This window comes from Anser anser (genome assembly GCF_964211835.1).
Source record: "Anser anser genome assembly, chromosome: 8".
Classification (NCBI taxonomy): domain Eukaryota; kingdom Metazoa; phylum Chordata; class Aves; order Anseriformes; family Anatidae; genus Anser; species Anser anser.
The window spans coordinates 6,891,891-6,916,371 of record NC_139728.1 but is presented as its reverse complement, the minus strand read 5'-3'; the positions used below and the strand labels follow the sequence as shown (position 1 = coordinate 6,916,371).

The following is a 24,481-nucleotide window of genomic DNA, read 5'->3' as shown; positions in this document are numbered from 1 at the left end:
TTAGCTTTCCAAATCAACATAACACAAGTCTGATTAACTATTTAAATACTTTGGTTATTCATTTTTAAGTAACTACCCAATAATCACATTCAGTGTTTAATTTTCCAAATAGTGCATTTGCAAAACAAAAGAACAAAACAAACACGAATGTACACATACCCCCCACACACCTCCCAAAAGTCACCTCAAACAGTATCTGCTTAATATTACTTCATCTGTTTGCACTTAATTTTGAATTGAAATTGTCTTGTCTTGTAATTTAACTGATAAATTCAACAATCAATGTAAACATTTACATTTGTCCTCTCTCCAAAAGCCCATGAAACAAAAACAAAGAAAACTGCAGTTTTCTTTTAACAGGTATTTACCTGAAATTTAATTATTCCAATGGCAAATTTTCTGTTACGTCTGCAGGCAAGAAATCTTCGTATGCTTCGTTGGATTATGGTTGCTGCATCATTTCTGCGATTTAGCCAGCCTCGAATCATACGTTGCAGTTGAATGATTCTTTGATAATCTCTTCGAAATCTTTTCTGTTGCATTTTTGCTCGAAACCATCTCTGTTTAAATTAAAGTAGATTTCTATTTATTTACTTAAGACTTCTCCCAAAATTCTTACTTCCCTTCCTAAACAAGCATTGGTAAAAAACAAAGAACTACTTTAACATGAGTTTTGACATACAGGCACTAAATATCCCTAGCACTCACCTGACCACCATGACTCAGCTGTGATCTGCCTAGTGGTGGCTGTAATGAATGACTGCAAAATAAACTCAACTGCAGAACTCTTCCTCAGCTAGGAGCAGGTAGGGAAGCATTCTGTTTTTTTCTCAGCTGTCTTTTAGGAAGAACCACTACTCCACTTCCTATTTCCCAGGTCTGTTTCTTCCCCTCTATAGAGAGGGGAAATAGTGTTCTGTATGCCAAATCTTACCAAAGGCTTGTCTAATTGTTTAGACAACTGTTACCTCTCAATTTATCTAATACTGAACTCCTTCCATCGATGGGACTAAGCTAGTGACCACTCTGGAGACCTCCAGAGCCTGCTGAGATCTACTTTATTATGTTTAGCTGCCTATAAGCAGCATTATTTAATAAACTGTAGTCTCTATGTTTTAGCTTTATTTTCACGTATGAAGGAACTACCGTATCTTAGTGCTACAGGTCAGCTGACACAATAGATTAGACTATGTTACACTAAAAGATTCATCCTTAATTAGACTAACCTGTATTATAAGAACAGATGAGATATGGTTTTGTGCAAGCTTTAAGATGAGGTGAATCCTATAGGCCCTTTGAATTTTAATTGCAGAGACATGATGATATGCAGCTGCTATAAAGTAAAGCAGTCTCTTCTGTTTCTGTTCTGAAATCTGTCAAGGAAAACAGAAAAAAGAACGTCATTAATTTTCATACCCAGAGATAACTGATCATCTGTGCGAAGACCATAGCACACAGCAAAGTATTCTTCAGCAAGATGCTGAATAATGACCGTTGAAGTCATTACCTCAGAACTAAGTAAGATACCTTTCCTCAGTCCTAGGTCTCTCTAATCTGAACAGTAACACATAGAAATGATTGTAAGTAACAACTTTAACAGATAGAACAGTTTCAATGTAAGCATGCATGGGTGTAAAGGATCAGTTTATGGGTAAGCCAAAAAGATTTCACAAGCATTTAAAAAAAAAGTTTTTCTTTTTGCCAGCTAGAATTAATGCTAAAATTGCTATGGAGATATTTTACACCAAAAGTAGTTATAATGTGAAGTACACCAACCTTTTTTCTGACTAAATAACCCCGTATAAATGCTTGCAGTTTAATGATAGCTCTTCTAGTTCTATTGTATTTCATAAATTGAAGCCTGCCTTCCTGCCAAGATCTCAGATGTTTTTGGATGATCACAGCAGCAGCTTTTTGTTGAATAAATTTTCTTCTCTCTTTAAAACATCTGTATGTTGCTTGGATCAAACATGCAGCTTGAAGCTTCTGAAAAAGATTTTAAATAGCGCATTGATAATTAAAATTTAGTTCTTTCCTGTCCCGATCAATGAACATTTATGTTTTTGTTCTTCTCTTATGAAAGATTTTTTTTCTAGAACTAAAACACAGATAAAGAATAAAAATAAAATAGGAAATAAGCAAACTCACACCACATCAGTTTATGTAAAAATCTACTTTCACAATTTGGAATGTCTTTTCCCTTACCTAAAGGTGGTCAAAATATTGGTATAACTTAGTTCTTTGTAAGCAATAAGGCCAACAGATCATTTTTACATTTTATGTTATTGGCATAAACAAGGACAATTCAACAAAATGGAACTGTTCAAAAACAACAGACAACCTAGTTGGTCGAAGCAAAAAAGAAATTGAATATTTTAAAGATAAAGCAGTTTAGATTTGAACAATCTTTGTTCTGACACCACTTTTTTCTTTTGTACACTTCCAGATTGATGACAAAACTCACAAATACATTGAAAATTTAATACAACCATGACATAGAGTGCAAGTGAAAACATACCTTTCTTAAAAGTCTTCTAGCCCTGTACTGTCTATATGCCAACTGAATCTTAACTGCAGCATTCTTAGTTGCCAGAAACTGAAGCTGAACCATTCTTGCAGTAAGGGTTGCTCTCCATCTTCTTTGAATAGTAAGTGCACATAACTTCATTTTCAAAAACCTAACATGAAAATGCATTTTAGGCTTTCTAAAAGTTGAGAACACTTAACATTTTTAAGTATGAAGTTTAAAGTGGAACATGTAGCATCTGGAGACAGGAAGTGAGGAAATGAAAAAGGCAGCTTGGACAAGCCATTATATCTATAAAATATGCATATACAATCTCTATTAAAAATCAACACCTAAACACTCTGAAATAACTAAAATAGTCCAAGAAAACACAGAAGTACTAAATGGGAGAGAAAAAAATAAGTTGTTTCTTCCCAATATCACCTTTTTTTTTTTTAAAAAAAAAACGATGTTCAGTGTACAATGGAAGCCAAAAACTTGTAAGGGCATCATCAGGAAGGACACCAGTAATAAGTCAGAAGGCAAAATTTTGCTTCTATATAAAATGTTGGCATACTCCTGTCTTAAGGATGATGTGCAGTTCTGGTCTTTACACCTCAGAGAGGATGGAGCGAGTCAAGGAAGAATTAAGAAAATATAGAAAATGGAGCAACTGACCAAGATGGTAAAACTTAGAAGGACTAGATGCTTCAGATCAGAAAAAAAATGGGGAGGGAGGAAGAGACAGAAACAGAAAGAGTGAAGGTTTACAAAACAATTTAGATAGACATGCTGAAAGTAAAGCTGTTATCAAAGCTTGCGACACTGAAACAAGGGGATGGATAGCCAGTGATCTCAGTAGAAAGACTGGTTTAAAATAAAGATACTTTCTTTTTTCCCCCACAGTAGATACTCCCAGAACTTGCTGCTAAAAGAAGCTGTGGGGGCAGCAGCAGATTTTAAAAAGCATTACACAAGTTGACATACAACAGGTCCTTAGAAGGATATTAAAGATAATAGGCAAGGACATAAGCTCTAGCATTCATAATCTATGAAACACTGATGCTGAGGGAGAACCTCAGAAAGTGGTCAGGTTCATATACTCTCCCCAGCCAGCATTTTCTATTGCTAATGACAGAACACCGTTCTGAATGGGATGAAACATGTCTGACCTAGGAGAGCATTTATTGTAAAATCATTTTGGCAAAATAAACAGTAGTTTAACTAATCCATCGTGCTTATAAAGAAATAGCTTTTTCATCCTGTTAACTTTACATTATAATTTTAACAATATCAAGAACATCATTCCTATAAAAATAGGAAAAAATAAGAATCAAGCCCTAGTCTTTCCAAATCTCTACTATGTAAAATTTAAGATTGTGTAGCTTCCAGTCCAGAGAAATATTTAAACATAAGAGAAATCATGTGCAAAAGAATAATTACATTAGCATGAACAGGATTGATGCATATTACATATGTGCATATTACATATATGCTTGAGGGTCAGAGCTTGAAAATCTATAGGTATTTGCCAGAGTGCAAAGCAGTACTAAATAATTATATAATAAAAAATTTTTAAAGTAGAGAAATTTATGTCAAATTCAACATTACCAGGTCCTCTGCCGTTTTGTTTTGAAGTGACTCTGAATAACACGTACAGCTTTTACTACAGATGCATATTCCTTTCGTGCTTTGTAGCCTCGAAACCACGCCTGAATTATTTTTGCTGCTCGCATTTTGTTAGCCCACTGCCTGGCTTTATATCCTCTGTATGATGCCTATTAAACATACAAAAACAAACAAACAAAAAAACACACACCCTTGAATTTTTTTAATGGAACAAACCAAATTAAAAAACAAAAAGTCCCGTTAGCATGAAAGGCTTTTAGGATTCCTAGCTCTACAATATTATATACGTTCAGGAGACATTTTCTAAAACAACTAAAAACGCATTTAAGGAAATACCACAAATGCCACTAATGTCTGTAAATAATTATGTAATGAAGAAATAAGTAAAAGATTAAAAAACAACACAAAAAACAACTCACTTCCCAACAATGCTCTCCACCCCCAAATTAAAACCCACAGTAGCCAAAAACACCTTCTGGGATTACCTGAATTCTAATAGTAGCTCTTTTGATTTGATTGTACCTTTGTTGTTCAACATTTCGCATCCGATACGTTCTGTAGTATTGCTGTATTAATAAAGCAGAAGACTTGCACCGAATGTATTGTTGCCTCTGAATAAATCCACGAAAATATGCCTTGAAAGCCAAAGACAATATTGGAATATTTACTCACTTGCATGGCATTGACCATTGCATTGAAGATGACTGAATATTTTTAATTATTGCTACAGTAATTAACTTGTTATAAACCAACAGTATAATTAACTTTAAAATAGCTCTGATTTCCCAATTAATTGTTTTCTGCTTTTTAAGTGAAAACATCATACTTGTATTGTTCTGGATATATAATGGTAAATATTCAGAAAAATAGCTATGAGGCTGCCAGTTCCCTCCCAACCCTCCAAAGAATAGAAGTGAGGAAGGCACACTTGTTTTCTTATCTACCAAAAAAAATTGTGTTTTCCAACAGGATAGTAATAGCAACCTGAACAATTATTAGAGATTACTTCCCTTTCCTTCCTGATCTGGGGAAAAAAGCCCTCCTTTCATTCCAGTAATGTCCTGAAGACAAACCTCTTTCCTTTTACCTTAGGGTATAATAATTAAGAACAGCAAGGGAAGTCATGTAAAACTTCTCCCAGAAGGAACAACAGAATATTAATTTAAAATAAAAATGACTCCCAGTACAAATCATAATTAATATAAATAACAAGGAGAAATACCTTCTCTCCCTTATCCTCAAAAAAAAGCAAAAGCACATCAGAGGAACAGGTCTCCTTGACTTTTTTAACTAGACAGATATTTAGCTTGCTACAGGGAGATGGAGCAACTCTCATTACTTCTTGCCAACCACACTAATAAGTTGTCCCATGTGTGTTTAAGTGTGTTTAATCACTTTTCCCTAAGAATGAAATATGTCTCCTCAAATTCTTTGTCAAAATGTTAGCTAGGCACCAAAATTATTCTGGATCTATTTAATGTCTTAAAAACAAGCAAACAAAAAAACCACTATACTTTGGTTATTCAAGAAGACAAGAATAAATCAGAAAGTCTTAAGGAATGCAGCAATTGTACTTCTTCCATTTACTTCACTTTATACTTAGTACCAGTGCCAACTAATGTCAACACATCAAAACAGCTTTCATTTGCACTCCAATCAAAAAAAAAAAAGAATTAAGCTGTTAATATTTAAGTAGGTGGAAGCTAGTCAGGCCAAAGAAGTCCTTAAAAAAAAATTCAGAGTTCCAATTTGAAATAGTTAAATTTTAGTGGAAAGAAAAGAAGGAAGAGAATATCACTTTTGAAATTAATGCTTCAGCAAGGAAAACCAAAACAAGAGACAGACTCATTTCTGTGCTCTGCAATATTAAATGCTACACACCTGATGTACTGTACTTCAGAACTTAATTCTGTTTTAACATATATGTTTGAAATAGTAGCACTAATCTAAAACAAACAAAAACACTATTGTACATTTTAAAGTACCTGAATTTTTATTGCGCTTTCTTTCATTTTGTGAAACCTCTTCTTTTCGATGAATCCCCTGACCCTTGCCTGCACAATGATAATTTTCTTCCGGGTTTGTAAGTAAGTCGTTCTTTGGCATTTTACAATCAAGCGGGATCGGTACCATCGCTGTAAGACAACTGCTGCTTTTTTATAGCTTGCATACTGTGATTTAGCTTTATGCATTAAGTAATAGGCTTCTAATGTAATTGCTGCTGTTTTAAGTTGAATAAATTTTCTACGATGCACAGCCATCCAAAGAAAAGACTGAATCTTCCTTGCGGCTCGTATTTGTCTTGCTGTTTTTCTTGCTTTCATTCCACGGCAGGCAGACTGAATAATTACTATTGCTTGCTTTTGAGCAGAGTATTCTGCTTTCTGTAAACGAGCCCTGTGGCATGCTCTGTACCACCTCTGAATAGCAACTATTGAATTCTGAATCAATTTATAGCGACTCCTTGTTCTTTGGCATCGGAACGCAGACTGAATCATTATCGCCGCTGCTTTTTTTGCAAGAAAACGCTTCCTTTCTACATGCATTCGGAAAAATGATTGTATGCGTAGTGCAGCAAGATTGGTTTTATACAACTGCCTTGCTTTTTTAGCACGAAAAGAGGACTGTAGGCAAATGACGGCCTTTTTTATTTTTGCATAGTTTTCCATGTCAGCTTCTTTTGCTACTTTGGCTCTGAACCTTTGTTGTATAACTCTGATTGCCCAGCACAACTGTTTATAATACCTATGTTGTACATACATTCGATAACTAGATTGTATTACAGTTGCTGAAGCATGCATAAGTTTCAGTTTCTGTCGTTCCTTCATGCCTCTATAAGATGCTTGAATAACAAGAGCAGATTTCTTCATTGTCAGATATTCCTTCTGTTGGTTCTTTTGTTTAATGTAGGATCGATAGTAGTTCTGTATAGCAATAGCTGCAATTCTCATATTTTGGTAGGACCTTCTATTCCTGTACATTTTGTAGGCTGACTGTATTGTACTAGCTGCTAAATGCATACGCTCAATACTCTTCCTCACTCTGATACCTCTGTACACAGCCTGTATAAGAATAGTTGCTCTGCGAAGATGAAGATACTCCTGAGCGTGCTGCCTTGACAGAATCAAAGCTCTGTATCTTCTCTGAAAAACAAGAGTAGCTGCTTTAAGAGAGAGATACCTTTGACGTTCTCTGAAAGCTTTAAAATTTTTCTGAACAACAATAGCAGCACGGTGTTTTTCTTGAAGTTGTTTTTTTAAACGCATGTCTCGAAAAGCCTTCTGAATACAAATTACTGCTTTCTTTAATGAAGAGTAGCGCTGTACTGCAATATTCCTTAGGTTATTCGCTCGGTATCTCTTCTGTATTAGCTGGGCTGCCCACTGAACTTTTCTGTAGTGGTGGCACTGCCTATACATTCGGTAGTTTCTCTGTATTGTAAGTGCTGCCTCATGCCTTTTCTTCAAGAAGCATCTTGTTTTCATTCCTCTATAGGCAGCCTGAAGAACTAAAACAGAATTGTACTGTTTTAAGTATATTTCTCTGACACGCTTCCCTTCCCTGTAAGCACGGTAACGTTGTTGTATGATTACCGAAGCAAGCCTTAGAGCTTGGTAAGAAATGTAAATTTTATGCATTCTTAATGTTGCTTGGATGACCGCAGCAGCTTGATGCATCTGCTGCATTTTTTGCCTTACCACAAAGCCTCTGTAGGCAGACTGTATGATAACAGCAGCATTAAGGAATGAGAGGTATTTTTGACGTTGAATTTTTGCTAGTTTCGTTGCTCGGTATTTTCTCTGAATTACAATAGCAGCTGTCCTAAGGGAAATAAAATGTTTTCTTTTGAGAAAAGTTCTAAATCTTCTTTGAATAAGCTCAGCAGATTCATTCATAGTTCTTACAAGTCTTCTTGTTTTCATGCCACGGAATGCAGCCTGGAGGCGAAGCGCAGCACTTCTCACGGTCATATAGTTATGAACTTGTGCGTTTCGCTCCTTACAAGCACGGAACCACTGCTGAATCCGTCTAGTTGCCAACAACAAGTTTCTGAAATCCCTTTGTTGTTTGTGCATTCGATAATAAGACTGTATCATTGCTGCTGACTGGTGCATAGTTTTTAAGTCTCGTCGAACTTTCATGCCTCTACAGGCAGCCTGAAGGATAACGGCAGATTTCTTAAGCTCCGAGTACTTCTTACATTGTACTTTACCTAAACAAAATGCTCTATATCGTCTTTGAATTATAATTGCTGCCATTCTCATTGCCCGATATCTAATGTTTATGCGATGCATCTTAAACATGGCTTGAATACAAATAGCTGCTTGGTGCATACAGTGAATTTGTCGTCTGACTTTCACACCTCTGTAAATTGCTTGCATTTTGACTACAGCTGTTTTTAAAGATAAGTATTTTTGCTTTTGCCATTTAGCATGAATAACTGCACGATAGTGCCTTTGAACTACTATAGCTGCAGATCTAAGTGTTACATAGTCCTTTTTCACCAGGTATGATCTGAATGCTGTTTGTATGGTTGTAGCAGCTTTTCTTTGTTTCCTCAATTGTTTCCTCGCAGTCATCCCACGGTAAGCAGACTGCAAGACTAATGCAGCTGCCTTTGTTTTTAGATAAAGTGCACGTTGTTGTTTTTTCATATAGTAAGCTCTGAAGTATCTCTGAATCACTAAAGTCGACTGTCTTATTTTTTTTAATTTTAGTTGATTTACATGCATTCTGTAATAGGACTGAATAATCGTTGCGAGATGGTGTTCCTTTTGAATTTTTTTTCTCACCATTTTCCCCCTCCATATGGCCTGAAGACGTACTACACAGTTACGCAGCTCAATATACTCTTGCCGTTGCTTTTGGCCTATGACATTCGCTCTGTAATGTTTTTGGATAATTAGTACAGCGTGGTTCATAAGTCTGAATCTTTTCAGAGCTATGAATTTTCTGAAGGCAGCCTGTATTACTGTTGCAGCAGCACACTGTCTTTGAATCTGCCTTCGTACCTGCCAGCCGCGAAATGCTGCTTGTAAAGAAAGCACAGCTGCTCTTGTCGTTAAGAAGGTCAATCTTTGCCTGCTTCTAGTCTTGCAAGTTCTGTACCATCTCTGAATCACAATGGAGGCCTGAATCACGGCCTGATACTTCGTTCTCGCAGCGTGAGCTCGAAAAGCAGTCTGAATTTTAATAGCAGCTCTATATTCAAGTTTAAGTATTTTGCGTGCCTTATAACCCCTGTAGGCTGCCTGTAAGCACACTGCTGCTTTTTTAGCTTGTAAGAACTCCTGCCTCTGGCAGAGCTGTTTTTGGTATGCACGGTAGTGTTTTTGAATGACAACAGCAGCTCTGTAGATGATTAAATAATGTGTCCTGTCCCTTCTCATTCGGTATTGTGCCTGGAGAAATACTGCAGTCTCTGTCCACTTTTGTATTTGTTTCCTGACAAGATAGCCTCGAACTACAGCTTGAATTCTTATGCAAGCATCCTTCAATTTTCTATAATCTTCTTTAAGTTGAAGAGCATACCTATGAGACCGATACCTTTGCTGGACATAAAGTGTTGCCTCCAGTAACGCACAATAACGCCTACGTGATTGTCTCATCTTTACAAAAGCTTGTATTTTCACTGTTGCATCTCTTAAGTCTTTAAATCTCTTTCGGACAACATAAGCACGATAACTTGACTGAATTTTTATCACAGATCTCAATATGTGCGCCTCTTTCCTAGCTATCCTTCCTCTGTAGGCAGACTGTAGGACAATAGTAGCCAGACGCATCCTCTGGAAAGACAAGGCTGCTTTTTTAGAAGCCACACATGCCCTATACCAAGCTTGAATTACAGAGGCAGCATTTTTCATCTCTTTGTATCTTTTTACCTGTTGGTATTTTCTCACATGTGACTGCAAGGTAGTAATGTGTTTTTTTAAGTGTAAAAATCTTAGTTTCTCTTGTCTCATTCTCCATAGTGATTGAATAGCACAAGCTGCTTTGGTTTGCCTGTAAAGTATACGTGCATTCATGCCTCTAAAAGCAGCTTGGAGAACTACTACAGCTGCACGCTTTCGCAAGTAGTTCTCTCTCTCATTTTTTCCTAATTTATAAGCTCTGTAATACTGCTGAATGGTCACTATTTGTGCCCTATGCTGCTGATAAATACGTCTAGCTATCTGACACCTGTACCATGCCTGAATCTTGATAATGCTTTGCTTAATATGTAGGTAACGCTTCAGATCTCTGTGCATCCTGTACCAAGACTGCAAGACAAGGGCAGCTCTCTTTCTTTTAGCCAGTTTTGAAGATTGCCATTTTCGGAAATAAGTCTGGAGCACTAAAGTAGCTCTAATTTTCTGCTGGATTTTGCGTTTTCTCCATCTTCTGAATGCAGACTGAATAATAAGTGCTGAAGACTTTAAGATTTCATATCTTTGTCGATCTTCTTTTGCCAACTTAGATGCCCGCAGATGTCTCTGAATTGTAACAGTAGCCCAAACAATTCGTTTATATGCAGAAGCAGACATCACCATCCTTCTCTTTGCTTGTACAAAGATAACATAGTATCTTAGCTGCAAATATTTTTTCCTAGCAGAGTATCTCCTCCAATAAGCCTACAGGAAAAAACAGAAAATTTAGTATTTTCTTTATGATAGCTTAAGTCTAATTTTGACAACTACTGCCCTCAGACTTATTAAGATTTGTGTACTTCTACTTAACCTCCATGAAGATAAGCCTAGATACCTACATAAAAAACCATGTCCAAATGCTTGAAACCTTGCTTTTTTAGCACTTTAAATTCCAGAGAAAAAGTGCTAAATTTACCCTGGCAACAAAAGATTCCCTGTTAAACTATGTGATAAATCAGTGATTCTTTAAAATCCATTACAAAAAGTCCTAAGAATGTAATATATGGCTTTGGGTAACAGATGGGAAAGTATCTTGAGAAACTGAATTAACTATCAATTACTAACTACCAGCTGGTAACTAATTTCTGGCATTCTGAAAGTGCCCACTGCAGGTGTTATAACATTAGGTGGCCAATTCTTGTCTGGCTTCTTTACTGGTGTTCAGCAGCTGCAAAGAAGCAAGCCAGAACAATCTGATTGGTCCCTACATTGCCTGGCTTATGGTCCAGTGTTTTAATAATTATGGCATATCAGCACAAAATATTTACTAAACTAAGAAAGAACAAGTATAGACTTAAAAGCATATTACCATTTCTCTCTGGAGCGAGAAAATTACCAAAACATCTCAAAAAGGGAAAAAATTGTATTACGTTTTCATGAAAACATCTGCTGCTGTAAGCAGCACAAATGACCCTGAGCAATCCTTTTTCTTATAGGTTTCACAGAGTTTTCCTTGAATCTCACTTTATATCATATTACCTTGATGTGTAATCTCACTTTATATCATATTACCTGAATTACTGTGGCAGATTTACTTCTGGTTTCCTCTAGTTTTGTCTTTTTCAGATTTAAAAACTTCACCCTGGCTAGGTATCTTCTCCAATGATTCTGGATGAACACTGCTGCATTGTTTTTCCTCAAGACACGTCGATGAGACAAGAAGTTTATTGCATGTTTTTGAATTATCCGAGCAGCTCTGTCTCTTTCCTACAAAGAGTCAATTTCCACTGAACAGTTAGGATGCAGTTAGAATAACTATCTAGAGCAATCATATAAAAATTAGGCTTGTTGATTACACAGCTTTTCTTTATTCTATGGCAAGAACTTTTCTGAAACAGAAAACATTTACTTCAGCACCAAGTTTTTTGTAAAAGTGTGGTATCACCTAAATCTGCATCTTCCCACCTTGATAGTTCTTGTTGCTCCATTTTTTTTTTAGCACTCCTTAGTAAACCTTTTTTAAACCTCAATTTTAGTTCCCATTCATAAGAGTTTCAGATATCCATATTAACTGGCATACCAGAGTGTTTTCCAGCTATACTGAAATAACCTGAGTACAAAGACAGTCACACTGGATCATGTCCATCTAGCCCAGATTTTTGTTTACATATATCAGTGTTTCCATAGTAACCCAAAGGCCATAGAAACAGACTGATAAACATCAGGGCAACAGGAAAATGCAACTTACAGATGTAATACTTCAGTAAGTAGCTCGTCTTGTCAGATCCCTACTAGTAACTATCCAATATGGTAATATGGCAGAGCATACTTGCACACATTGCAAGATTAAAATCAAAATAATGTCTGCAAAGCTTGTGTGTTTTGTTTTTTACATCTCCCTCAAGCAGCTTTGCTATTCACTATTGAAAAACAGTTATAAAGGAAATATATTTTATCATTAGCATTAAGGCTGTACACTTAAATAAAAAATAAAGAAATTGGAGATAAATAAATCCCCCCTCTACGTCACAGATTCTCAAAATATTTCACTTGAACACTGCTTGGGTTTCTAAAAGATCTCAGATACAGTGATGGTGTTTATCAGCCTTAATGGTGTCATAGTTTTAAAGCCATCACAAGATCTGACATAACTACCAAAAAAGCAAGAAAGAAACTACCATGCAACTTGACTCAAAACACTTTGGTTCAGCGCCTAAATGAAAATATTAAATCCATGTGCAAGTTTAATTTTATAAACTACAAAGAGAAATTAATAGGAATCAAAAAGGAACAACTCTTTGTTTCAAGGGAGCAGTGCAACAGTTTCATATTTGACTTGGAAAATGTGTTTGAGGGGTGCCATGCTTTAGTTAGAAACTAAAAGAAACCCTGAAGAACAATAGCCTTTAAAGAATAATCACCTTTAAACAAAAACTAACTACCTTAGAATAGTCTTAAACCTTAAACGTTTTTTTTAGTAATTACCAAGAAGCCCATAAATTTGGATAATAATGGTACTAAAATTAAATGCAATTATTATTCTAATAAACCTGTATACTCCAAACAATGAACTTGTATTCTTTATTTAGTTTTTCTCAAAGTATGAGCTATGAGATTGCACAAGCAAAGAGTACCTGAGAAAGTTTCAGTTCCTTTTTCAGCCTGTATTTCCTCCAAGTAGACTGAATTAATCGAGCAGCTCGAGTTTCTTGCCGAAGATCTAGAAGCCTCGAACACAGAAATGATAGGTAGGTAATAACAACCTATTTAAACACAGAAAGCAGCACGTTAAAGACTACACACAGGAGAGCAGGACACATTTACTTCAACTCTAAAGGCACCTATCTCACCTTCTCATCAGGTATTGTATTTGACATGTCTGAGTGATGAATCATTGCTGGTATTCCACCTAGGTCAGAAACTGCAGTATTGATCAGCTGGAAGTTCTTCTTCTCATTGTCTAACAATTCCTTGTACATGACTGAGGCCGTTACAGCTTTGCAAAGAGAAAATATTTGTCAGATCAGATTGGATACAAGAGAAATAGATTTAACATGAGCTTTCGTACATTAAATAACTTACTTTGGTCAAATGTTCCTTCTGTAACATTTAGAGAAGTATCAGACTCTGAGGATGAGGAGGATAAGTTTAGTCCCACCATATGAGTTCTTGAGCACTCTACTGTTTGAGTTGTACGTTGACACACAGCTTCCAAAGGCACGTAACATGGATGATAATGATGAATTAAATGACACAGTACTCTACCATCTGAGAAACAGACTGTGAAATTTTCCACCTGTTTAATAAAATACAGTAAGTTACAAGTTCCTTGAATTTTTGGTACTGGTTAACTGGTGTAAACTGGATATAGAATTTTTCATCTTGCACCTTTGAAAATGACAAAGTATGAATTCTGCAAATTTATTTTAGACAAAAAGTTACAAAATTAGTGCTTCCTTTGAACATTCACTGTGCATTCGCACATAGCTGTAAGAAACCCGCAACATTGGTGTGAATCACTATACAGTGAATCTTCAAGAGAGAGACTTAAGAAACAAAAAAAGTGGTATTTCTATCGAAGGATCCCCAGGAAACTTCAAAAGAGATAGCTTTTAAGGTCTTCAGTGCAGAAATAAGGCCTGGACTTGCATCAGTTTCAAATGTTCTATTTTGCCCTTCAGGAAAAACTATCAAGCATGACAGTACTCTGATCAATCCAGTCTGAACAGGGCTTCTCTTCTTAGAGGAAACAACCAGCAACACGACCCTTTTGAACAAACACCTCTAAGGAAAAGAATCTTCCTTGGCCTAAACATTAGTTTAATGCTCACAGTTTCTACTAATGGTGAAAATTTTATGTACAAATATGTTTAGAATGAATACCTATTGGGAAAAAAAAAACACCTCCAACTAGAACTCCACTTTAACTATATTTTTAAAAGGCATTTTTATACATGAGACTAGCTAGAAGGGGAAATCCTTTTACTCAAATTTGTCTTGTGCAGGTACATCCATAGTAAGATGATTATTCCAAATCAGATTAAATAAAGTTGAGAAGAATGTTTAAAAATAATTACCATTGGCTGTTACTACACATGAAAGAATTTGAAATTGAAGAATTGTGCTCTTTAAAGAGTAAGCATTTTACCTTGATATTGTAAAATCCACAAACAGCATTAACCCATGCCATCAGCAGCTTCACGTTTTTACTGTAATTTTGAGGTGAGGAGCTATGACTGTTATCATCTTGTATTCTACAACAATTTGAAAAAAGTTTGAGAGTGCCCAATTGTGTTTTTATCTTATGTGCATTCCTTAAAAACATGATTTCTTCTTTTAACTGTTCCACATTAAGAAAAACATCCACCTATTAGGAAGAAAAAAAAAGATTTTATTAGCAGACGAGTATAAGTTTTATATATAGCATTTTAGAGAGAAACCACTCTCACTATCTGCCACACTGAATCAGTAGTGGTAATCTGGATTTGCCAGCATAGGTGGCAGTGGCAGCTACCAACTGCTTGAAATAAAGAACTTAAACCCACACTCTCACTGTTTTGTGGGAAACTGTTAAAGACCATCTTACTGAAAGTTTCTTCAAATTTACTGTTTCAAGATACTTGGAAAAAAGTTTAAAAGATATAGCTTCAGTATAGATAAAATAAAAAGATATGGTAAAAAAGATAGAGCTTACTCTATACTTGTCTGTCAGAGTGACCTCACAAGCTGATTCGAAATTTGATTTCCCACATTCCCTTTTCAGTTAGTAAGAACTTACCAGCATTTGGAGACCAACATTATTTTAGTCTAATTATCAGTTCTGGTAGCATAACAACACAAGCTCAAAAGTTGTGTGTTTTTTTTGTGTGTGTGTGTGTGTGTGTGTGTTTTTTCCCTCCAAAAGCTTTTATGAAGGTATACAAGAAAGAGCGTAATTAAAACGTTAAAATGTACTGTTAGGGATGTCATGTAATGTTTGCATTGCACTTCGAATGTACAAAGTAGATTGTTCCACAGTTTAAAATTTGATTAGTAGAAGCCTTCACAGACAACAAATAATTGCTGAAGGACTGAAGTTTTCATTATCTCTCACTTGTAATTAGTAAGAAATGAAAAAGTAATTGAGTAGTACCTGGAAAGCAAAGACAATTTTCCACAGCAGTGCTAATGTTCGTTCTCTGTGTCTGTCCACAATATCCCTACAGTCAATTGAAGCACCTATTAAATAAAACAAAGAAATGAAATGTGCACTAGTCCTACAATGGGCTTAGAATAACTCTGATTTCTAGGCCTTACCACTCTCATCTTTCAAGTGAATTCCTCGCTCTTTAAGGACATTAAGAACAATATCAACATTATGCATCTTCTGTAGACGACTTATTGCAGGAACTCTCAACTGTTTTGAAAGATTCCAGTCTTTGGTGAGAAGTTCCATTGCTCTCCTAAAAAAGGGAATTTCACAGTTTAATAGCTTAGCTAAGCTCATATTAAGTATTATATAAAAGAAAATGAATAGTTCAAAATAATTCTGTATCAACGCACACAAGACGAATACCACATTGTAAGTCCACAGCCAGATTTGTTACAGCAAAATCAAATTCATCAAGTGGAGTTTGAATATGGCTGACGGGTAGTCCCAGGAAACCAAGATGACGGGAAAGGTCACCTTCACCACTCAGGAAGTCTCGAGAAATTGCCAGCAGAATGTCTTTACTTGTCTTAAAACAAACAAACAAATGAACACACACCTTAAATACTAATATTTAAAAAAAATAAACACTTTTCACAGTCTGCCTACACAGTACATACTGAACTAAAGGAAATTTTATTTCAGCATAGTAAAGACATTTGTTAATCAAAGAGTTTCTATGACAGATGTTGCATCATCTCTTATTACAGCAAAACAACAAAAGACAAGAGAAAAGACCAAACTTACTTGGAGTTTAAGATCAGCTGCAGTATGCTACAGTGATATTTAAAAATATCGCAGAAGCTTAACTTCAGAGAGGAAAGCAAGTTAATGCAACATAACGGAGTCCTTTCTACAGAACCAACACCTCAAAGATTTCTTGGGAAATTTTTTCATAACCATGAGACCGTATACTGAGAACGTTCACATAAAAGCATCAACAGCCAATAGTTGTTAAAGAAATGCACCTAAAGGCATAAAAATATGCATCCTACATTCAGACACAGAACATTCATACATAGAACAATATTGGACAAAGACTTCAAATCACAGCTCTCTTACCTTGAACTCTGCATCCTTGCAAAAGAGGCAAGGGTCATGGTCAATCAGTCTGGACTGTTTGGCACAATCCAGAAAGCAAACTAACAGCAGCATTTTTTTCAGTGTGAATTTTGACAAAACTTCTTCATGACCTAAAAAGATAGAACCCATTAAGTGTCAGTTCAAAAATTAAGTGCTACAAATACTCTATTTTTGGAAATAGCCGTTACCTTCTCGATAAAGGTGAGGCACAGTGGGATGTCTATATTCTGCTGCAATGTCAGGGTTCCAGAGCAAGCGATTAAGAATAAATATTGCCAAACCCATAACATCACTATTGCTCTCCAAAGATATCAGTTCCCCATAAACAGTCTAATATTAAGGAAAAGGGAAAAAAGCATAACCGTTAAAAATGACCTTAAACAATGTATGTGTTTGTGAATATAATTTAATACTGACGTTTTGTAATAGCAAATAGTTATTAGCCTCTAAAAATCAATTTGTTCAAAATATTGACTAAAGGATAGAACCAAAGGAAATTTCAGAAGATTCTGTCTCATATAAAAACATTTGATCATCTATATCTCAGGAATCAATCAATCAGTAGTTCTCTTAAGAAAGACACGTTTTCCTCTAAGAGTCAAACTAACTGTGAACTGCTCTTCTGTTATTGGTCAGGGAGTTAATTCTCACTTTTCTTGATTTAATATTTTCTTTTTTTAATAAGGTAAATGTTTTTAAACCAAGTCTGTTATAATAAAGCAAAAGACATGTAAACTCACTATAATTAAGTTGAACCTACTTGGATTAATAAAACAGAAAATATAAAGAAACCTGAAACGCTCCCTACTAGAAAGGGTGTTAGATCTCTCTAAAACTTTGATTATAGACCACATATTCTGCACTTACCTCCAGACCTATACGCAGCCACAAAGGGTTGTAAGATAAAAGCCAGTTAAGGACTTTCTGCCTCTCTCCTGCAAGAGAGCATCTTATAATATTACATCCAACAAACACTTCATGTTATAGATAATATTCCTAACAATCTGTTTTAGATTAAATCAACTAAGTGTATGAGTAATCTTTTTTCTACTTACAAGAAAATAAGGTATGCAATTTTTTGTCATTCTTACCTACATCTTTCCAGAGGTGTCTGTCTCGACGAACTAGCAAACGTTGAGTTTCAATCTCAACTTCCAGCTTCTTAATAGCTTTAACCATTTTTTCAGATGTAAATAAACGGCAAGCATCACGTCGTAACTTATTCAGTCTACGACGAGCAGTATAGGCTTTTAGAGATACTTCATCTTTTGTTGGTGCTTTAGGAACACTGGTTTTATGATGGTTCTCTTCTCCCAAGATAAGAGCAGCTGCATTTACTGTTTAAATGCACACACAAAAAGTATGCCTTTACATCTCAAACAAAGGTAGTTTTGCCCCGTCTATGTTCACAATGTTATTTTACTTTTGCGTAACAATTTTGTTCTTCAGGAAGCTTATCGTTTGTTGCATTATATATGTCTTGCCAGGTACAGGAATATTAGCCACATATTTGTTATAACAACACTTATTTCCTAAAGTAATGGGCTAATAAGGGTTGGGCTGGAAATTCAGTTCTAAAATGAATTCGACAATCTTCAGAATTTTAGGTTGAAAATAGAGAGAGAAGTACATTATCATCATTTTAATATAGTGGCAACTCTAGTGTTTCTCAGCAGGTGGGGATTCCCCACTCAACACACACAGAGAGGTACTGCAGCCACAAGTTCCAGTGTGTATTCCTTGTTCCAATGCATGCTTCCCATTCCCGTGTGGGGTACGCTGCGCTTGGCATGAGCAAGTACATCATCTGTACTTATCACAAGGGGAAGATACGACTCAGAAAAGACTTAAAGTGCTATAAAGTTCTGTTGGGATGGACAGCACCATCTCCAACATTAGAATTGCCCTCGGTTTAGTATACTCCATATTTTTCAGCCCAACTGCCACTGAAACCCATCACCAAATATTTGCTTTAAGCTTATCGCAGTATTAAGTCAAAGGTTGAACAGGAAAACACATACAATATACAAAAATTGAAAAACAAAAAAAATCTACTCATATAGAAAAGCTTAATGCTACACAAAGTAAAATGATGAGTTGGGGTTACTGTTAAACAAGGACCCCCCTATTCACTAATATGAATAAGGCACCTTATGTAACATTTAAGAACATTAAAAGACAAAGTGAAAATTCATATACTCTACCTTGTGAGGTGTTTGTTCTTACATTGAAGTCATCAGGGGTAAGTACAAAATTTAACCACCACGTGAAACCTCGTTGTTGCTTCTCCTTCCAACGTTCATCATAAAACATATTTTTAGCTGCAAAAGGCATTGGGTGCCTAGGAATGACTTAAAATAAATAAAGAAATAAGTCCCTCCTTCTTTGATTGCTATTTAAAGAATAGCCTTTCTTGAAATGTATGATAAGCATTATATGTCTTATCGTGGAAAATATTAAAGTTTGATACTCTATTTAGCACTACAGCAGGAAAAAACAGGTTGTTAGAATCTTCAGTGACTTTCAGATCAGCTGTCATTAAATAAATTTTAGCCACAAATCCTGCATTAAGTTATTAAAGCACTAGAACAAATACAAGAACCCATATTCTTATTATTTTCAATATCTAATGTGTTTTTAATATCTAAAAATATATTTTTAAAATATGTTTTAATGCATATCTTGGATCAAAACCAAGTCAAGTTGTATTACCGCCAGGAACAACCATTTTATAAATAGATTTTTCTGATCAGATCAACTTAGTATTAATAGATTTGCAAAATCAGTATCATTTTGGTGGGTAGTTTTCTATTCTTAGGTATTCTGTTACATTAAATTTTAATCAGATGGGGAAGAAGCATTTCACTGATATCCATCAGTCGCCTGGGAACACACCTGTAGTTTTTTACACTTACATGCAAAACTGGAGGAAAGTAACATTTACATTCAGCTGACCACGTGCTGCAATCAGTTTTCTTATGAGCGGTGTAAATGCATTATGAAAGGTATATAAATTTTTCTACTAGTTATTTTTTCAATGTGGGTACAACCTTCTATTTCATCCCAACTCTACTCAGTTGGGTCTCAACTACAGACAACAGCAGTACAGCAATAGCGATATTTGGTTCAGTGGATATTGTTCTACTAAATGCCAGAAGTCTGCCTACCTGTTTTCAATGGTTTCAAAAATGTCAGGTGAGACTGAGCCAATCCAGCAACTGGTTTACTAATTTTATTGGTAGTTTTTGACGTTCTCTGAAGGGAAGAACCTACAAGTATTAATACACATCAGTGATGAAGATGTCAGTGAAAGTTAACATATTAAGGCTCATGTCACTCGTACAGCAAAGAACTGGAGTGATTCCCTACGAACCCCTTCAACATACTAGCAATTTCTTGATGATGGAGAAATTTAAGCAAAGTAGTTTGTCTACAATCAACGTGGCAAAAACAGTTAGGAGCAAATAAGGGCTATTGTATTTCCTGGTTCTACCACTACATGTACTCAAATACTGCACCCTGATCTCAGCCAAACAAGCAACAAAACATGTTAACACACAACATGCAGAAAATTTTCTGTATCCTGCAGATAGTCATAGGGTAGCCTTAGAGATAAGTTTAGAGATAAGTTTCTTACCTAAAAAAAAAAAAAAAAAAAAGTGTTCCCCGTCATTTGTAAATACCTTCATTTTAAAGTTTTTAGATTTATTATCATATCCTAGAAACACAAAGCCAATTGGTAGAAATATTTATTAGGATATGTGAAATTGTGTATTCTATGAACATCTGGGTAAAATGCATGGCTTTTGGGAGCTTGATTGACCTCTTCCCACAGTTAGATTGCATGCTACATTGATGTTCATTTTGTAGCAGCCTGATTGTATTACCTTAGGCATCAAGGTATTAGCTGATAAATTTTATCTACCACCTAACAGTAGAAGGACTTACAACACAGGGAAAACCTAGATACACACTTTCTAACTCTCCACACGTGAAAACACACAATGCAATCGCTTTATGCTGACATCAAATGAAGACTAAAAATGTATGCTTTTGCAAATGGTCTATGGTTGCTCCCTGATACCCACTAACAAGATGCTATTTCAGATGAGAAAAATAGATCATAAGTTACAGGTTGCACTCACGCTTAGCTTTTTTTCATGCTTATTCCAATCTCTCACGCAATTCTAATAACTTTTTAATAATGTTTTGATTGCTTTTAAGTTGGATTTCAGGTGGATTACCCTAAGGATGGATGTTTCAAAGTTAACTTTCAGGCTTCACAAAGAAAAATCACATTCCACTACTATGAGCAGCACCTACTGCATTGTCTCCAAAAGCTATTAAAATACCAATTTATTTTTTGCAAGAAAAATTGCTACAAAAAGAGTGTAATTCAAAGCTGTTATCATTTTTGCATTTTACAGCCAGGATCAAGAGACACCCGAGAAATTTTAGGCTCACAGAATACTTTCCTGTCTAGTCCACCTACACTTATGCTAATGGAGGAACAGAAATAATCTGGTAGGTAATACTGCTTTTTCTGGTGGACACAGACCTAGTGAGTTTTTATGTAGACTGTCTTAAATAGCCTGAACTCAAGGCCGAAAATCAAATCTAGATAGAATAGATCATCTGAAGAACTGAAGAAAGCAGCACATGCTATTTTAATCTGAAAGCCGTAATAATTTTTTCCTGGTAGTTATGTTGCAGGGGTTGCGTGAAGATTCAGCAAATGGAGTGCTTCCTTCAGTTAGCGACACACATTCTTCTTGTATTCCAAAGCATATTTGGGACTGGAACATTTTGAAACCCAAAATATGTTGAAATACAAGAAGTCAACTTGTTTTGATCTTCAAGCAACAAAGTATTGGCAAACTGTAAAGACAGAAAGATCTGCACGAGGCTGATACCAGAATAATTACAAACAGAAAAAAATAAAAAAAATAAAAAAACAACAGGCAGCATGAACAACATATTTGTAAATACACGACAACAGCAATGAATTAAAATATGCACAACAGTAAGTGTACACATGACAGAAATCTTGTAAAGTGAGCAAGTTTCCTGTAAACTTGAATTACCTTGCCCAGGAACTGCCAAATATTTTTCCTGTTGCTGTCATTGCCAAGGTTTACAAAAGAATCGAGTAAATTTTAAGCCAATAACATAACCAAAACCCTGACCTAGTTTTCAACCTTGTAAAATGCAGATAATATCGAAAAAAGAAAATGCAAAAACCCATATTTTGGTGAGATGAAATATCCTTGACTGTTGCTAGACAGTTCAGTTTGCTATACAAATTTCACAATCAAAGGCATTTTCCAAACACGGTAAATGAAGATACTGCTCACCAGCTTTCTTTTTCAGCCCTATTCTCCCTCGGTTTGTAGGTTTAAAGGCCGATGGTGTCACAGAGGTACATATTTTATTGTCCACGCTAGTTAGAGTTCTTTTTCTTTCCACTTCTTCCACATACACTGGGCCTGTAACTCTATTTTTTTCTATATATATTTCACTTTTCCTCTTACGACACAAAGAAGTTGATCCAGTAGGATGTGAACTTATTTTTTCATTGTGACACTTATTTCCAGCTGAAACTGAATCTATAACTGGAAGGTGTTTCGATATTTCTACCTTTGTATATACAGGCACAACATTTTCACAATCCATTATTACGCTATTAAGGCATTTTTTAGATTTTGGCTGGAGGGTTTCCATTCTTCTTTCTTCACCAGCATCAGGCTTATTTTTGACGACTGTGGCAGAAAGAACTGGGCGTTTTTTTGCTTGCTCTGCCTGAGAATTGAGTGTCTGGAGCTCCTCTGTAGAAGGAAAATTGGACTGATTTTCTTTGGGTTTGCTAGAATGAAGTATCTGTGATTCTACGTTACGTGTCTCAAAGACTTCATTTAACATGTAATTTATGTGGACTTGTGTTTTTGTCTCTCTGTCTCCATTTTTTTTCCATTTTGGGGGCAAACATTTCTTCACGACATAAGTTTCCGTAGCAGAAGATATTAAAGCCGTCTCAGGTTTAGGAGTCTTTGATTGTACATCTGACAAGCTGTCTTTCACAAACTGATCAGGTGACAGAATTGGAACACACTGCTCTATTGTATCTACATCAGCGTGATAACTGTCATTTACAAAAGAATCTGGACTTAAAATTCTCCTTGTACTTAAAATGGGTACAGATGCCAAATGTTCTGGAGTGCAAACAGGTGAGATTGTACAATTAAGAACTGCTTCATTATTTGAAATTAGTGATTTTTCTAATCCAGTAAAATTGTATGCACTTTCAGATTTCAATTCATCATGGTTATCAACAGATTTCTTGATATTATAGCTGTCTATTTCGGGCAGTAACTCCTCACGTACAGCAGCAGCAATATCTGAGAAAGTAGTAGATCTTCTCATTGAAAGTGGTGTGCAAACAGTATTATGACATTCCTCTAGCACAGGTGAAATAGGAGATAAAGGCAATTTATTTTCTGAGCCAGCAAGAGAGTCATTTCCTGGGGATGTACTATTTTGCACTGTGTTCTGATTTTCACATGACTGAAGTGGGCTCCTTAGTCTGTCTACCTTCTGAGAAACTTGAAAGGTTTTATTAACTTTTTTATTTTTAACTTTTGAATTTCTTTTTCTAACTTTTATTGAACTCGATGTTTCTGCAGTGTTCTTCTTTTTTATAGTTTCCCAGAGACTCTTCTGAAAAAGAACCATAAATAAAATTTAGTATGCTGACTTTCTACATACATTTGTGTGTAGAAGCGAACATTATATATAGGATTATATAATAATAAATTATATATATAATATTATACATATTGTATTATACACAACATACAATAATATATATAGGAATATTATTACATATATAAGAATACATTCCTATATACATATATAGGAATAGGATGTCCACAGAAGCTGTGAGATTTCCCTCACTGCAAACACTCAAGGCTTGACTGGGCAATGCCTTGGATAAGCCAGTCTAAAGTTCTTCTTTCAGCAGAAGGCTGGATAAGACAATTTTCAGACACCACTTCCAATCAAAACCTTTCTGTGATTGCCATAAACTGGAACAGACATCAAAACACATCACAGGACTAAGCATCACAATAAAATTAATACCCAGTATATCAAGAAAAGAAGGTAAAACCAACACACCTAGTCCAAAACTCACTATAACTTATTTCCACGACTGAATTTTTTTTGTCATGTTTTATTCTCTAAGCAATATAATACACCAGTATCTATTTTCCAAGCCTGCTGAAAAAAAGTTTAAATATAACGGATTCTCCCACAAACAACATTTATCCATTTTTAATTCTCCTGCATTGATCTTTTTAACTAATAAAATCAACATTTCAACTATGCCAAAATAATAAAATTAGTTCAGACAATAAAAACATACTCACTTTTTTCTTCAACGGCTGTTCAGCAACACCTAGAAGCACAGCTTGATGCTTTACGATGCCATTAATAACAAAAGTTATCAGTTCTCTGACCTTGCCCTCTTCTAATGGTGTCCATGTTACAGACACAAAGATTCTTTGTCCTGACTAATGGAGAGAAAGAAATGTTTAATACATAGCACTTATGTAAATTTTTCGAACATCCAAGATAGAGTATTCAAAGCAAATGAAAACCAGTACATAGAAGTAATGCATATTTTGACATCATGAAGTGACAAATGATTATTAAACATCAACTTTACCCCAG

General features: G+C 35.4%; 1 protein-coding gene across 2 annotated transcripts in view; it reads right to left on the bottom strand.

Moving 5' to 3' along the window:
- The window catches only part of ASPM (assembly factor for spindle microtubules), a 30,304-nt gene that overhangs the window by 3,272 nt on the left and 2,551 nt on the right, over positions 1 to 24,481 (bottom strand). The window contains exons 2-24 of one of the 2 annotated variants that reach the window (XM_083847270.1): positions 24,178 to 24,321; positions 22,108 to 23,467; positions 19,921 to 20,022; positions 18,958 to 19,104; positions 17,845 to 18,090; positions 17,621 to 17,688; positions 16,942 to 17,083; positions 16,733 to 16,863; positions 16,024 to 16,199; positions 15,778 to 15,923; positions 15,614 to 15,699; positions 14,630 to 14,848; positions 13,564 to 13,777; positions 13,332 to 13,477; positions 13,116 to 13,244; positions 11,554 to 11,748; positions 6,121 to 10,746; positions 4,621 to 4,770; positions 4,118 to 4,284; positions 2,519 to 2,678; positions 1,777 to 1,986; positions 1,227 to 1,373; positions 369 to 560 (exon numbers count right to left, since the gene is read on the bottom strand). In XM_083847270.1, the coding sequence (XP_083703396.1) occupies positions 369 to 560; positions 1,227 to 1,373; positions 1,777 to 1,986; positions 2,519 to 2,678; positions 4,118 to 4,284; positions 4,621 to 4,770; positions 6,121 to 10,746; positions 11,554 to 11,748; positions 13,116 to 13,244; positions 13,332 to 13,477; positions 13,564 to 13,777; positions 14,630 to 14,848; positions 15,614 to 15,699; positions 15,778 to 15,923; positions 16,024 to 16,199; positions 16,733 to 16,863; positions 16,942 to 17,083; positions 17,621 to 17,688; positions 17,845 to 18,090; positions 18,958 to 19,104; positions 19,921 to 20,022; positions 22,108 to 23,467; positions 24,178 to 24,321 (9,303 nt within the window). The remainder of the gene's footprint in view (positions 1 to 368; positions 561 to 1,226; positions 1,374 to 1,776; positions 1,987 to 2,518; positions 2,679 to 4,117; positions 4,285 to 4,620; positions 4,771 to 6,120; positions 10,747 to 11,553; positions 11,749 to 13,115; positions 13,245 to 13,331; positions 13,478 to 13,563; positions 13,778 to 14,629; positions 14,849 to 15,613; positions 15,700 to 15,777; positions 15,924 to 16,023; positions 16,200 to 16,732; positions 16,864 to 16,941; positions 17,084 to 17,620; positions 17,689 to 17,844; positions 18,091 to 18,957; positions 19,105 to 19,920; positions 20,023 to 22,107; positions 23,468 to 24,177; positions 24,322 to 24,481) is intronic. The other variant, XM_083847271.1, reaches the window with a different exon arrangement.